This window comes from Somniosus microcephalus, chromosome 8 (genome assembly GCF_052327205.1).
Source record: "Somniosus microcephalus isolate GS21.2 chromosome 8, FLI_Smic_1.0, whole genome shotgun sequence".
In the NCBI taxonomy this organism is placed as follows: domain Eukaryota; kingdom Metazoa; phylum Chordata; class Chondrichthyes; order Squaliformes; family Somniosidae; genus Somniosus; species Somniosus microcephalus.
In genome coordinates this window covers 177,017,233-177,032,923 of record NC_140994.1, presented here as the reverse complement: position 1 = coordinate 177,032,923, position 15,691 = coordinate 177,017,233, and the positions used below count along the sequence as shown (strand labels likewise).

At 51.6% G+C, this 15,691-nt stretch overlaps 1 protein-coding gene across 5 annotated transcripts in view; it reads left to right on the top strand.

Annotated features, from left to right (window-relative positions):
* The window catches only part of LOC147113940 (uncharacterized), a 57,017-nt gene that overhangs the window by 17,907 nt on the left and 23,419 nt on the right, over positions 1-15,691 (top strand). For 2 of the 5 annotated variants that reach the window (XM_085995380.1, XM_085995379.1), the window contains one exon: positions 608-1,024. The exons of the other annotated variants lie outside the window; for them this stretch is intronic. In XM_085995380.1, coding sequence (XP_085851506.1) covers positions 608-937 — 330 coding nt within the window. In that variant the 3' untranslated portion in view covers positions 938-1,024. Of the gene's footprint in view, positions 1-607; positions 1,025-15,691 lie in introns of those variants that run through there. 5 annotated transcript variants of the gene reach the window in all.

The window sequence follows — 15,691 nt, the reverse complement described above, 5'->3', positions numbered from 1 at the left end:
TAAATGTCTTTGTACATTTGTAAAACACTTACATTATACCACACACATTCTACTTAACCATCCAAGCAAATAGAATTGGGAGCATCAACAGGGGAGAATGGATTTTTCTCAGAGACGTAACAAGATTCTGCTGAGGGAGGTTCAGATAAAGTTGATCTGCATATGTTTGTCACCTGAACTCTGAATTTAATGGTACTGTCTTAAATTCACTAGAGATAACTCGTATCATACATATTACAGGAAACTCTCGTTTAAACGGCACCTAAATATCCGGAATTCTCTATTAACCGGCAAAATCTCGCTCCGAAAACAACACCTCAATAACCGGCGACGTTGCCGAGTCCGAGTCTCCCGCGGTGGCCGAGTTAGTCAGTGGGGGTAGTTCTCCAAACTGCCACTACTCGGCTTCTTGGCGCTGTCGGGAGTCGGAACACCTCAAAACCCCTGTAACAGGAGTCTGACTCTCCCGCGCTGCCGGTAGGCCCGGCAAACCCTCTGTCACCTCAGTGAAAGTGATATTGAGCAGTGGGTTGATGCAGATAGAGAAGTTGCTGTTGTGCATATGCTAAGTGATGATGAAATAATGGAGAATGTTTTGAATCCAAAGAAAGAAAAGGAAAGTGAGATGGAAAGTGAAGAGGATGAGATTTCTGAAGAGAAGAAGATTTCTTGGGCTAAAGCTGCAGAAGATTTTGCTTCATTCCTCAAATTTGCTGAAAGGCATCCTTGCTACTCTGCCCAAGAAGTTATGCACCTCCATATTCTGCATTCCACCTTTCTACAAAAAAGGCAAGAGTCCACTAAGCAAGCAGACATCCAGGACATGTTTAGGAAAGCTTCCAAAAGAGTTGAAGCAGTGGAAGTGCCTGAAGAATCTGTTGAAGTGCATGATCCTGATGACATGGATATTCCTGATGAGCCAGTTGACTTGGAATAAGTGTACAGTCAACCACAGTACTTTATACTGTACTGTACAGTCGTTTATAAGTTTTATGTTACTGTTAAGTAATTAAAGAGTTATGGATTACCCTCAACTGGCAGTACTGTACTTAATCAAGCATCTTCCACCATCCATTTAACACAACATTCTGTAGGTGAGTACCCAATTACTGTATAATGCACATTTCTTGATTTTTAAATTTTTCTTTGTTAAAAATAGCCTCGGTAGATAACCCTCCCCGTCATCCGGAAATTTTGATAAACCGGCAACACGCCGGTCCCGCGGTGCCGGATAAAAAAGAGTTTCCTGTAGAAGTTTTTCTTTTAAAATAATCGCTGGGAATTTCTGCGGGGGGGGCGGGGGGTTCTCCAGATTGGCTGCCGTAACTTCAGTGGAAGATTGGCAGACCCCCACAAGGAAATTCCCAGCGAACATTTTCTTACAATTGTAATGCATGTATTTATACTGTTGACATTAAAAATGTGTGCAATGAAAATTAGTTGTATTCTAGATGTTATAATGGACTTTTGTTCAGAAGAGTGATGGCTCATTCATCTTTAAGAGTACTGAACTCTTCTTCTTAGGCAGTCCCTCAGAACCGAGGATGACTTGCTTCCACATTAAAAATGAGTTCTCGGGTGACTGATGAGTCCAATGCGGGACCTACAGTCTCTGTCACAGGTGGGGCAGACGGTGGTTGAAGGGGCGGGTGGGTGGGGTGCTTGGGTTGACGTGCGCTCCGTCTGCTGTTTGCGCTTGACTTCAGCTTGCTCCCGGCAAAGAGACTCGAGGTATTCGGCGCCGTCCCAGATGCTTCTCCTCCACTTTGTACGGTCTTGGGCCAGGTGTTCCCAGGTGTCGGTGGGGATGTTGCACTTTTTCAAGGAGGCTTTGAGGGTGTCCTTGAAGCATTTCCTCTGCCCACCTGGGGCTCTCTTGCCGTGTCAGAGCTCCGAGCAGAGCGCTTGTTTTGGGAGTCTCGTATCGGGCATGCAGACAATGTGACCCGTCCATCGGAGCTGATCGAGCGTGGTCAAAGCTTCAATGCTGGGGATGTTGGCCTGAGTGAGAACACTGACGTTGGTGCGCCTATCCTGCCAATGGATTTGCAGGATCTTGTGGAGGCAGCGTTGGTGGTACCTCTTCAGTGCTTTGAGGTGCCTGCTGTACATGGTCCATGTCTCTGAGGCATACAGTAGGGCGGGTATTACTGCTGCTCTGTAGACCATGAGCTTGGTGCCGGGTTTGAGGTCCTGGTCTTCAAACACTCTCTTCCTCAGGTGACCAAAGGCTGCACTGGCACACTGAAGGCGGTGTTGGACTTCGTCATCGACGTCTGCCCTTGTTGACAGTAGGCTCCCGAGGTATGGAAAGTGGTCCACGTTGTCCAAGGCCTTGTCATGGATTTTGATAATCAGGGGACAGTACTGTGTGGCGGGGCAGGTTGGTAGAGGACCTTTGTCTTACGGATGTTTAGTGTAAGGCCCATGCTCTCGTATGCTTCGGTGAAGGTGTTAACGATGGTTTGGAGTTCGACCTCCGAGTGTGCGCAGACGCAAGCGTCGTCTGCATACTGTAATTCGATGACAGAGGAAGGGACGACCTTGGATCTAGACTGGAGGCGACGGAGGTTGAACAGTTTTCCGTTTGTTCTGTAAATTAGCTCCACTCCAGTGGGGAGCTTACTGAGGGCGAGATGGAGCATTGCCGCAAGGAAGATCGAGAAGAGTGTTGGTGCGATGACACAGCCTTGCTTGACCCGGTCCGTACATGAATTGCGTCTGTGGTGGAACCGATGATCAGGATCACGGCTTGCAAGTCGTCGTGAAGCAGGCGGAGGATGGCGACAAACTTTTGAGGGCAGCCGAATTTGAGGAGGACACTCCATAATCCCTCATGGTTGACCGTGTCAAAGGCTTTTGTGAGGTCAAAGAAGACCATGTACAGCGGTTGGTGCTGTTCCCTGCATTTAACTCCTCTAATTACCGCAATTGGACTTGTCACCTTTCTTGAAGATGGTCACAATTACGGCGTCTCTGAGATCCCCTGGCATGCTCTCCTCCTTCCAGATAAGAGAAATGAGTTCATGAATTCGTGCCAGTAGTGCTTCTCCGCCATGCTTTAGTGCCTCGCAGTGATTCCATCTGCTCCTGAGGCCTTGTTGTTCTTCAGTTGTCAGATGGCCTTTTCAACCTCATGCCGGGCTGGGGTTGTGCTGAGATGGTGGCGGGTAGCATGCTGTGGGATGGAGTTGAGGACACTCGCGTAGAAGCCAGAGTCGTGGTTAAGGAGATCTTCGAAGTGCTCCTTCCAGCGGGCACTGACTGCCTCCCTGGATTATAGAATAGAGTAACAATAGTACAGGCTTCTTTTCAACAAGGCATTTAAAACTATTATAGAAGCCTTGCAGTTCTTTGAAGTAGTGTGTGATGTAAAAAGAATATCAGTTTTGTAACCTGGAGCCTCCAGTGTTAGAAAATACACATCAGTCGGCATTTTTGTTCCAATTTGCAGATATCCTTTCACAGTAAGATCACTTCCCTTATCCAATTTTTCAGCCTTGCACTAAAATGTCACATAAGCTGACCATACTGTCAGACATGGTGCAGCAGCTCTTTGGCAGGATATCCACTGCCTTGATGTACATATAGAAACATAGAAGATAGGAGCAGGAGTAGGCCATTCGACCCCTCAAGCCTGCTCCGCCATTCAATGCGATCATGGCTGATCATCCAAATTCAGTAACCTGTCCCTGATTTCTCCCCATATCTCTTGATCCCCTTAGCCTTAAGAAATATATCTAACTCCTTCTTGAATATATTTAATGAATTGGCCTCAACTGCCTTCTGTGGTAGAGAATTCCACAGGTTCACCACTCTCTGGGTGAAGAAATTCCTCCTCACCTCAGTCCTAAATGGCTTACCCCTTAGCCTTAGACTGTGACCCCTGGTTCTGGACTCGCCCGCCATCGGGAACAGCCTTCCTGCATCTAGTCTGTCTAGTCCTGTTACAATTTTATAAGTTTCAATGAGATCATATTTTTGGAAGCTGGGCCATGAAAGCTTAAACCTCTGTCCTCTTCAGCCAAGCTAGGACCTGAACTTGTCCTCCGGCCAGCTGTCTCCTGCTCTGTCCACTACTGCCAGCTGAATGAGGACCCAGTGCAGACCCCTCTGACGTACCATCTATACCACCAGGGTGACAATTTTTGTGGTGATGCTCAGAAAAGATGGAGCGAGTGACAGTGCATCTTCCCAAGGTTGGTCCCTCGTCCTCTCTTGTGCTAGAGGGCCTGAGTCATGGAATGGGCCTAAAAAAAGGGGAGAGCAGCAAGGATCAGGATGTAAAGGGGAGGTTAAGCAGTAGTGGATGAGCAGCAGCAGGTTGCCATGCTGCCTGTATGTATGATTGCTCGAGGAAAGAGAAGACTTAAGGTGGCTGACCCTTCCCCTGATTGGGTCCTCTCCCGGTTGTTGTGACTCAGCTTGTCCTGCAAAAGGAGTGGGAGTGAGTTCGTGTGAGGCTCTTGGAGAGGATTGTGCAGATTGGTGATGCAGCTTTATATAATGGGCATGCTAAGAGGGAGAAGCATCAAGTTGTGAGCAAGATGGGGAGGTGGTCATGTGCAAGGAAATGGCTCCAGTGTGAAATAGGAAAGCAGTTAGCAGAAGAGTGAAATGCATTGCAGTTGTTACCAGCAATACTCTTTGTGCCTGTTCTGAAACCACTAGCAGCTGGTGAGTATATGATTATAATGAAAAGGAGGGGTTGTGCAGTGCATCTGAGGGGTACAGGATCTGTATCCGGGCCCTCACCTGCTTGACTAGGACCTGTCGGATATCCCGCCCTCCAAATTGGCGAGCTGTCAACATTAAATTCGCAGCTCACCTATGAGATTCAAATGATGCCTGACCATCGAAACGGTTTGAGCCTCTCACTAATGCCATTTGGGCGGCTGTTCCGATCATTCTGCATGACCCACATGATGTGCACCACACATCAAAATTGACACCTATGTGAATGTTTATTCATGTAATGTTTTACACCTAAGATGTTTACTATTACCTGTTTAGGACAATGAAATCTGCACACCACTGCACTAACTAGGGAGCTAGTTAAGGAACTAAACGCATAAGGCTACTTTTGTTGCTACTATGCTGTGGGGACTAATGTTATTATTGCTAGTTAATTTTTGGGAAGGAGTTGCATCCTGATGCTCAGCATTAATGTTATGGATAAAACAGGCCAATCCTAGTGAGGGCACTGCTGTACAGTGATATACCTATCAATTAATCCAATGAAAAGCGACGAGTTAAGAAAGTAACTATAGGTTTTTATTGGCTAAATAACAGAGCCCACCCTCGTGGGTGATCGGATCCAACAAGGAGGAATACCAGCCAGTCGACCACCTTTATACCTGGGCAGGTAGGTGGAGCCATGGGCGGAGTCAGCAGTGGTCAGCCCAGGTATAACAGTGTGACAAGAGGCGACCTCATATAGTGATACAACAGTGTGAACAGTGATAACCATAGAGTAACGATATAACAGTGATAACTATAGTGTAACGATAGTGAACGATAAAAGTGGTTTACCACATTCACCCCTTGTTTAGATTTGAGTCTGGCGGGGTGAAGTGTACTACCAGTTCTGGTATGTCAGTCTGGCCGGAGGCCTCGTAAGCCTTTCTGATCGTCGCAGCGGCGGTGTTGCGTTATCCGATGTTAATGCTGGTGTCTGCGTGGTCGGCGAAGGCTCGTGGGGTTCCGGCATGCCGTCTACCTGGGCTGGAATTGGGGGGGTGGTGGGGGGGGGGTGAAGGTGGTGTCTCCGGAGTGCCCGAGGGTGCGAGGTCTCGTAAGGAGACTGTGTCCTCCCGCCCGTCTGGGTATGCCACATAGGCATACTGGGGGTTGGCGTGCAGGAGGTCCACCCTCTCGACCAGGGGGTCCGTTTTATGGGCCCTCACGTGCTTTCGCAGCAAGACTGGCCCCGGAGAGGTCAGCCAGGTTGGTAGAGTGGTTCCCGTAGTCGACTTCCTGGGGAAAACAAACATTCGTTCATGGGGGGTGGCGTTAATGGCAGTGCAAAGTAGTGACCGGATGGAATGCAGCGCTGCCGGGAGGACTTCCTGCCAGCGGGAGGTTGGGAGGCCCTTAGACTTTAAGGCTAAGAGGACGGCCTTCCATACCGTCGCGTTCTCTCTTTCCACCTGGCCGTGCCCTCGGGGGTTGTAGCTGGTGGTCCTGCTTGCGGCAATACCTCTCGCTAGTAGGAACTGACGGAGTTCCTCGCTCATGAAGGAGGAGCCCCGGTCACTATGTATATAGTTTGGGAACCCGAACAAGGCGAAGAGGTCGTTCAGGCATTTAATGACCGTGGTACTGGTCATGTCTGGGCAGGGGAAGGCAAAAGGGAAACGGGAGTACTCATCAACAATGTTGAGGAAGTACACATTACAGTCAGAGGACGGGAGGGGCCCCTTAAAGTTGATGCTCAGGCGCTCGAAGGGGCGGGTGGCCTTGATCAGGCTTGCTCTGTCCGGCCTAAAGAAGTGCGGTTTGCACTCGGCACAGGTCTGGCAGTTCCTGGTCATGGTCCTGACCTCCTTGATGGAGTAGGGCAGGTTGCGGGCCTTAATGAAGTGGTAAAGTCTGGTGACCCCGGGGTGGCAGAGGTCGTTGTGGAGGGTCTGAAGTCTATCACTTTGCGCGCTGGCGCATGTAATTCGTGACAGAGCATCAGGGGGTTCGTTCAGCTTACCTGGCCGGCACAAGATATCATAATCATAGGTGGAGAGCTCGATTCTCCACCTCAAGATCTTGTCATTCTTGATTTTGCCCCTCAGCTTGTTATTAAACATAAAAGCGACCGAACGCTGGTCGGTGAGGAGGGTAAATCGTTTGCCTGCCAGGTAATGCCTCCAGTGTCGTACCGCCTCCACAATCGCCTGGGCCTCCTTCTCGACCGACGAGTGTTGGATCTCAGGGCCCTGTAGGGTCCTTGAGAAGAAGGCCACTGGTCTCCCCTTCTGGTTAAGGGTAGCGGCTAGGGCGAAGTCAGATGCATCGCTCTCCACTTGGAAGGGGATGGACTCATCCACTGCGTGCATTGTGGCCTTGGCAATGTCTCCCTTAATGAGGGAGAAGGCTGCGCACGCTTCCTCCGTAAGGGGGAAGGATGTGGACTTCATGAGGGGTCTAGCTTTGTCTGCATAATTGGGCACCCATTGGGCATAGTAGGCGAAGAGCCCCAGGGTTCTCTTCAGAGCCTTTGGACAGTGGGGGAGGGGTAGCTCCATGAGGGGACGCATTCTTTCGGGGTCGGGGCCGATGACTCCGTTCTCTACTACACAGCCGAGGATGGCAAGGCGCGAGGTGTTAAACACACATTTCTCCTTATTGTAGGTGAGGTTCAGCTGTTGGGCCGTACGGAGGAATCTCTCCAGATTAACGTCATGGTCCTGCCGGTCGCGGCCGCAGATGGTGACGTTATCTAGGTAGGGGAACGTGGCGTGCAGCCCGTTCTGGTCAACCATCCGGTCCATCTCCCTTTGGAAGACCGAAACCCCGTTGGTGACGCCGAAGGGAACCCTAAGGAAGTGGTAGAGGCGGCCATTCGCCTCGAAGGCGGTATACTGGCGGTCCTCAGGGCGGATAGGGAGTTGGTGGTAGGCCGACTTAAGGTCGATGGTAGAGAATACTCGGTATTGTGCGATCTGATTGACCATATCAGATATGCGGGGAAGGGGGTATGCGTCCAGCTGGGTGTACCTGTTTATGATCTGGCTGTAGTCGATGACCAGGCGGTTTTTATTGCCGGTCTTAACGACCACGACCTGGGCATGCCAGGGGCTGGTGCTCCCTTCGATGATGCCCTCCTTCAGGCGACGCTGCACCTCAGAGCTAATGAAAGCTCTGTCCCCGGCGCTGTACCGCCTGCTCTTGGTAGCGACGGGTTTGCAGTCGGGGGTGAGGTTAGCGAACAGGGAAGGTGGCGGGACCTTGAGGGTGGATAGGCCGCAGGTGTTACGCGGTGGGCGGTTTAAAATCTGCTGGTTGTCGACTGTGAGTGGGGGGAGGGGTCCGCCGTATGCTAGCGTGACGCTTTGGAGGTGGGATTGGAAGTCTAGCCCTAGTAGGACGGCAGCGCATAGCTGGGGCAGGACGAGGAGTTTAAAATTTTTATACTCCGTACCCTTAACCGACCGGGTCACAACACAGTAGCCGCTGATGTCTGTGGCGTGGGACCTCGATGCCATCGAGATCCGGTTGCGCGTTGGCTGGACAGGGCGGGAGTAGTGGCTCACCGTGTCTGGGTGGATGAAACTCTCCGTGCTTCCGCTGTCGAACAGGCAGGTCGTGGCGTGGCCGTTTACTTTGATGTCCATCATGGACTTGGACAGGTGATGCGGGCGGGCTTGGTCCAGTGTGACGGAGGCTAGTGTATAGCTGAGCGAGTTGCTGTAGTCTGCGGGTGAGGCGGTAGTCGGGTCTAGAGGCACGGTGGCGGTCGAGCGTGGTGGGTAAAATGGCGTCTCCCACGAGGTTGGACAAAATGGCGGAGAAGATGGCTGCCCCCGTAACTCACATGAGGCACTGCTGGTGTCGGTTGCCTGGATCAAAGATGGCCGCCCCCATGACTCACATGTGGGGATGCTGGCCTCTGTTGCCTTGATGGAAGATGGCCGCCCCCACAGCTCGCATGAGGCACTGCTGGCCTCTGTTGATCCCCCTCTGCAGGCCTTTGCGAAGTGGCCTTTCTTCGAGCAGGTCGTGTTTTTGGCAGGGCAGCGCGACCTCGGGTGTTTCGCCTGGCCGCAGAAGAAGCAGCCGGCGGCCCGATCGCGGGGGTCCGATGTCGGAGCCGGTACCGGGGGTGGCGGTCTCGATCGGGTCCGGGACGCCGACGCTGAGGTAGGTCCCAGGGGGGTTGCTGCGGGGGGTATTGCGGTCGGGGTTGGTCCCAAGTCCCAGGGTCGCGAGTTACAGTACCTTGAGTATGCCTCGAGGTCCCGATGGGCCACTTCTAGAGAGCGAGCGAGGGCTGCAGCTTTGTCCAGGTCGAGGTCCTTTGCTTCCAGTAGTCTTTGCCGTGAGTATTCGGACCGCAGGCCTTTCACGAAGGCATCGCGGACATTGTCTTCAGTATTTTCTGCCGCCGTTACCGCTTTAAAGTTACAGTCTCTGCCGAGTGCTTGTAGCACCCGTAAAAATTCATCCACGGGCTCTCCTGGCTGTTGCGGGCGGGATCTTAGGAGGTGTCTGGCATACATGGAATTTACCGGGCTCTGGTACTGTCTTTTCAGCCGGTTGATGGCGTCCTCGTATGTTTTAAGGTCCCGGATGAGTGCGAATACTTTAGGGCTCACTTGGGCGGTCAGAACTCTTAGCTTGGATCTCTGAGGCACGCCGGATTCTCCCAGGTAGGACTCGAAACAGCTCAGCCAGTGTTTGAAGTCGAGGGCTGAGTTTGCAGCCTGTGGGTTTAGATCCAGGTACGGTGGCCTGAGGGCTCGCAGCCAAGCTGGCTGCTGTGGCTGTTGTAGCTCGGCGTCTGGCTGGTCGTTTGGCTGCTCGCTTTGCTGCTCGCTTTGCTGCTCAGGGAACGACATTTTAAACTTTAGCCAATAAAATTGATATACCTATCAATTCATCCAATGAAGAGCGACGAGTTAAGAAAGTAACTATAGGTTTTTATTGGCTAAATAACAGAGCCCACCCTCGTGGGTGATCGGATCCAACAAGGAGGAATACCAGCCAGTCGACCACCTTTATACCTGGGCAGGTAGGTGGAGCCATGGGCGGAGTCAGCAGTGGTCAGCCCAGGTATAACAGTGTGACAAGAGGCGACCTCATATAGTGATACAACAGTGTGAACAGTGATAACCATAGAGTAACGATATAACAGTGATAACTATAGTGTAACGATAGTGAACGATAAAAGTGGTTTACCACATACAGTTTTTACTTTGTTGACAAATAAGAGTAGAGGTTACACCTTAAAGTCAGGAAGTGTGTGCATATTTCCGTCCGGAAGTGCGTCACCCGATATATTGGGTAAGGACAAACAGCAGGCGTCCTTTCCCCACACCTGAATTAGACATTGGGCCCTTTGCATATGCAAATAAGGGGGCTAACGCCTGTTTGAGGCCCCTTCTGTAAGATTGGTTTGCCATGTGGCAGCCCGCACCAGCGCCGGCTGCACTCAGGGAAACCAGCCCTAGCAATCGCCTGCAATAAAGAAGGTAAGTAACTTATCTGAACGTGGAGCCAGGAGGAGCAGGAGTGCTCCTCCACACCCCCCATTAAACGACCCAATCACTGCTCCCAACCCCCCACCCCATCGCCACCACACCTAACTCCCTCCCCGACCAATGCATCATGACCCAGGTCCCAGCCCAGCCTCCTTCTCTGACGTAGGCCCACATCCCATTCCCGACTCAGGCCCTGGCAACGCTTACCCGGGGGCTGCTGCGACTGTAGCAGCGGCCCAAACTTGGAGTTCTATTCACAGCAGGCCACATTGAAATGAGACTCGAGGCGCAATGTTTGGAGAGCCTTGGGCATACGTAGGAACATAAGATGTAGGAACAGGAGTAGGTCATTTGGCCCCTTGAGCCTGCTCTGCTACTCAATAAGATCATGGCTGATCTGATCTCAACTCCATTTCCTTGCCCGCTCCCCATAACCCGTGACTCCCTTACCATTCAAAATTCTGTCTATATCCACCTTAAATATATTCAATGACCCAGCCTCCACAGCTCTCTGGGGAAGAGAATTCCAAAGGTTCACGACCCTCTGAGAGAAGAAATTCCTCCTCATTTCCGTTTTAAATGGGTGCCCCCTTATTCTGAAATTATGCTCCCTAGTTCTAGGTTCCTCCACGAGGGAAGCATCTCTGCATCTACCCTGTCAAGACCCTTCAGAATCTTATGAGGGAAAAAATTGACTAGCGCTCTGAAAAAATTAGCACCGCCACAGCCGAAATTCATCGGTAGCGCCCCAAGACAGAAGCGGGGTGCTACTGGAAGCTCTTGGGGCGCTGAGAGGGAATATCGCGGCGCTACGTGCCGCAGTGCCATGGTATGCAGACCTTCCTCCCCTTCTTAAAGGGGAGGGGCCTTGCGCAGTGCGATCCGGGGCCCAGCTGGGCCACCAGGGATCGGAGTGCTGGCAAAAGAGCCCGGCACTCAAGAGAAGTGCTGGGCTCATGGAGTGCAGCTGGCACTCCGCGGGGTGGCTGGTCTGGAGTCCGGGGACGGCAACGGGGGCAGGTGCTGGCAGGTGGCCAGCAACAAAAATGGCCACCAGGCACCTCGCCTTTAATTAGTGCCGCCCCGGCCGCAGTTAGGTCCCCCTGACCCCGTCGGACATAGCGTCCAGCGGTAAGTCAGTGGGTGCTACTGAAGATCGCAAGCGGGGCGCTGCGCATGGCGATGACATCATTGCCGGCGGTGCAGTGCCACGGGGCGCTAACAGTTACTGCCGCCGCTAACCTCCCGCTGAATTTTGCGGGCGCTTGTTGCTTTGCGCCCCGTTAGCGCCCTAAGAGGGCCCCGGGAGGCGCAAAGCAACCGAATTTTTAGGCCTATATATTTCAATAAGATCCCCTCTCATTCTTCTAAACTCCAATGAGTATAGGCCCAACCTGCTCAACTTTCTTCATAAAACAACCTTTTCATCTCCGGAATCAACCTAGTGAACCTTCTCTGAACTGCCTCCAATGCAAGTATATCCTTCCTTAAATAAGGAGACCAAAACTGTACGCAGTACTCCAGGTGTGGTCTCACCAACGCCCTGAACCTGTCCAGGCAGTGAGGAAGACAAGTAGAAAGTAATGATGAAGGGACACCGTCACTCGATTTCACACTCGCAGCCACCAGCTCAGATACTGACAGCACGTAATGTGCAGAGTTTTGGTCTCCTTATCTGAGAAAGGACATACATGCCTTAGAGGCAGTGCAAGGAAGGTTCACTAGATTGATCCCTGGGATGAGAGGGTTGCCCTATGAGGAGAGATTGAGTAGATTGGGCCTATATTCTCTGGAGTTTAGAAGAATGAGAGGTGATCTCATTTAAACTTACAAGATTCTGAGGGGGTAGCTGCTGAGAGGTTGTTTCCCTTGGCTGGAGAGTCTAGATCTTAGGGGCATAGTCTCAAGATAAGGGGTCGGCCATTTAAGACTGAGATGAGGAATTTCTTCACTCAGAGGGTTGTGAATCTTTGGAATTCCCTACCCCAGAGAGCTGTTGATGCTGAGTCATTGGGTATATTCAAGGCTGAGATAGAAAGATTTTTGGACTCTAGGGGAATCAAGGGATATGGAGATCGGGCAGGAAAGTGGAGTTGAGGTCAGTGATCAGTCATGATCTTATTGAATGGCGGAGCAGGCTCTAGGGGCTGTATGGCCTACTCCTGCTCCTAATTCTTATGTTCTTATTTAGAGGATAGGATAAGGCGGGATCTGCATGCGGTGAGACACCGGGCACAAGTGCACAGTAGCCAGGGCTGGGGGAAAGGATAGCGCAGGTGCCAGCTCGCCGGAGGGCGACTTTGCACACTACTACTGCTGCAGAGGACTCCGAGGAGGCCTTCGATGGGCCAGGCTACAGAAAAAGGCTGATGGGTGTACACACCCAAATGCTTGGTGCACTGGGAAGCCTGCCGGAAAGCCTGCATTCAATACCAAGGAGCATGGAGGAGTCCCGCACCAACTTGGCACAGGGCTTTACGCAGAGTTTGGAGCCCATCCTTTTCAACATGGAACAGTTGGCCACCTCCATCAGCAGATCTGTGGTACCAACCATGACGCAGCATCTGACAAGCTGCAATGGAAGCTGAGACAACGTCTGAGTGCTGCAGTGGAAGCTCAGACTGCTGTCATGCAATCTCAGCTTGCTGCCATGGAAGCTCAGACTGCTGCCATCATGGCTGGATACCAGTGTGAAAAGGAGCTGCTAGGGCATCACAGCACTCCAGCAATCTGCTCTCCAACAAAGTACTAGGATTGCTGAGGTGCGCCCCATGAGAGTGGCAGTGGCTCTGTGTAGTACGAACCTGCTGTCTTCTTTCAGGATGACAGCATTCACGTTCTCACCCCTGACACTCTGCCATTGTCCTTGCTGTTGCCTGTCAGCCAGCCAGTCCAGACCAATGCAGCCCAGGCCGAGATGGTGCAATCTGCAGCTAGGCCTTCTAGGCCCAGAGTTGCTCGAGGTTATCCTCCCAAGGCCATCTGCAGTCTCCCCCACTGAAAGTTAGCAGCCTTCCACCAGCCATGATGCAACCACTGGGGTGACACCTCGTGGAGCACTCGGACAGGTAAAGGAACATGGAAGAGGCACTAAGGGAATGCACAAGGGTGAGTAGTTTATTTTGGTATGCACTATGGCATGATTTCATTTATAAATTTGGATTGGAATGTGTATTTTATGTCACCTTTCATTTTTGCATTGTGGGAAAGGATGATGTGATGTGATGGTCAGTGACAGGAAAGGTAAGAAGTATGTGACTGTTGGTGAGTGGGGAATTGGGATTGAGGTTATTGGTATCGCTCATGAATTATTTGTTCACGTAGAGCCTGGGCAGAAAGGGGCTGTCTAGGTTGCAGCCTCCCTTCCTCTTCCACCTCCTCCTCCTCGTGCTTCTGCTCCTTAGCTTCTAGCCTGATAGGTGGTGGCAAGGGCTGTTCCCGCATGATGGCAAGGTTGTGCAGTATGCAACATACCACGACAAATCTTGAGACCAGCTCAGCTGAGTGCTGCAGGGCTCCTCGAGAGCAGTCCAGGCAGTGGAAGCGTTTCTTGTGGACACCAATGGTCTGCTCTATGACATTCCTTGTGGCAGCATGGTTCTTGTTGCATGCCTGCTGTGCACATGTGCATGGATTCCATACCGGCGTCATGAGCCATGTCATGAGTGGATAACCCTTGTCGCCAAGTAGCCACCCTTTGATTTGCGGTGGTGGTTGAAATACAGCTGGTACAGAGGACTGCTGCACAATGAATGAATCGTGCCTGCTGCCAGGATACTGGGCATTGACCTGCATGTTGTGCTGCCTGTGGTCACACACCAGCTGCACATTGAGGGAGTGGAAGCCCTTTCGGTTCAGATAAATGGCCGAGTTCACATGAGGCGCTTGAAAAGCAATGTGCGTGCAGTCAGTGGCAACTTGCACCATGGGGAAATCTACAGTCCTTGCAAACCCTTGTGCCCGCTCTGCCTGTTTGTCTCTGGCAAGAGAAAAGTTATCTCTCTTTGCATAGAGAGCCTCAGTGACCTCTCTTGTGCAGCAGTGCACTGCAAACTGCGAGATGTTGCTGATATCTCCAGCAGCAGCTAGGAATGCGCCAGATGCATAGAAGTTCAGAGTTGGTCTTTGCCCTGCTCTGAGGTTGGAGTTCTGGCTGCAGCAGTTGGCAGATTTCAATCACGACCTCTTTAGTGAAGCGGTGACGTCTCAAGCATTGGTCGTTGCTGAAGTTCAGGTAAGAGAATTGCTCCCTGAACACCCTCTGCGGATATGGCCTCCTGTTGAGAGGCCCAAAAAATAAGCACTACTGAGCCCAATTTCACCCCCCAGCTGACTCTTAGGGCTGGATTTTCTCAGCCCCGAGGAGGCGGGTATGGAGGCAGGACTGCCGGGAAAGTTGTAGAATTTGGGGGCGGGTGGCAAACCCGCCCCCAAACCGCCTCCGTGCCCTCTTGCCAGGAGGCGGGAAGCCGTCCTGTCCCGGGTCCCGTCTCCTTGGAGGCGAGAAGGGATTAAAGCCTATTAACTGCCTGTTAACAGGTAGTTAACAGGCAGAACATAGGATTATCCCCATTTTTTGTCCTGAAGTGCGGGTTTCCCGACCTGGGGGAACCCCTCCGGGGTGTAGGAGGCGAATAGGATGTCTGCCAGTGGTCGGAGGGGTCTGAAAGTGCGATGTAGAGGTGAGTGATGGGTGCAAGTGTGGAGTGGTAAGTATGTGAGGTGAATGTAACGTGTTAGAAAATGTTAACTTACCTTTGTTTCTACCTACAGCCTTCAGCCGCTGTGGAGCCGGAGTCCCCGACGTCTCCATTGTAGAGATCACAGACTGGCTGTTGGATCAGAGGATGCAACAGCCAGCTGATTTCTAACACAAGAACTCATCAAACTACACAGAATGTCAGTGTTTGACAGCTTCACAGAGCTGCCAAACGATGACATTTTTTCTTTCAAAAGTTCTTGACAGATGACACGTCCTACGTTGACGTGCTCTGTCACTAACTTCCCCTGAATTGGCCTGCTGAGCCTGCCGGGCGGACTTAACAAGGTCAATCGGGAAAATCCCGCTGGTTGGCCAGAAGCTGATGGAGGCGGGACTGAAACCCGACAAGTGGGGGTCCTGCCTCCAAAAACTTCCCATTCAGAAAATCCAGCCCTTAGGGTTCATTTCCTTGCGATCATGAGGGAACAGCCCTTGCCACCACCCATCAGATGCGAAGCTAAGGAGCAGGAGCACGAGGAGGAGAAGGTGGAAGAGGAAGGGAGGCTGCAACCTCTCTACTAGTTCTCTAGTGCATCACTCAAAAGAACATTCTTTATGTATGAGCCTAGTTAGCAAGCTATTCAGTTGTGGAAAGCATCACAGCCAAGCCCAATCCTGTTCTCACCTGATATTTACATTAAATGCTATTTAGCTGGAATCACTGGACATATGTAAGGGGCAGGAACCTTTGCTGCTTCCTCCTTCCTCCCCCCACCAGGTTACCAATCGGGAACAG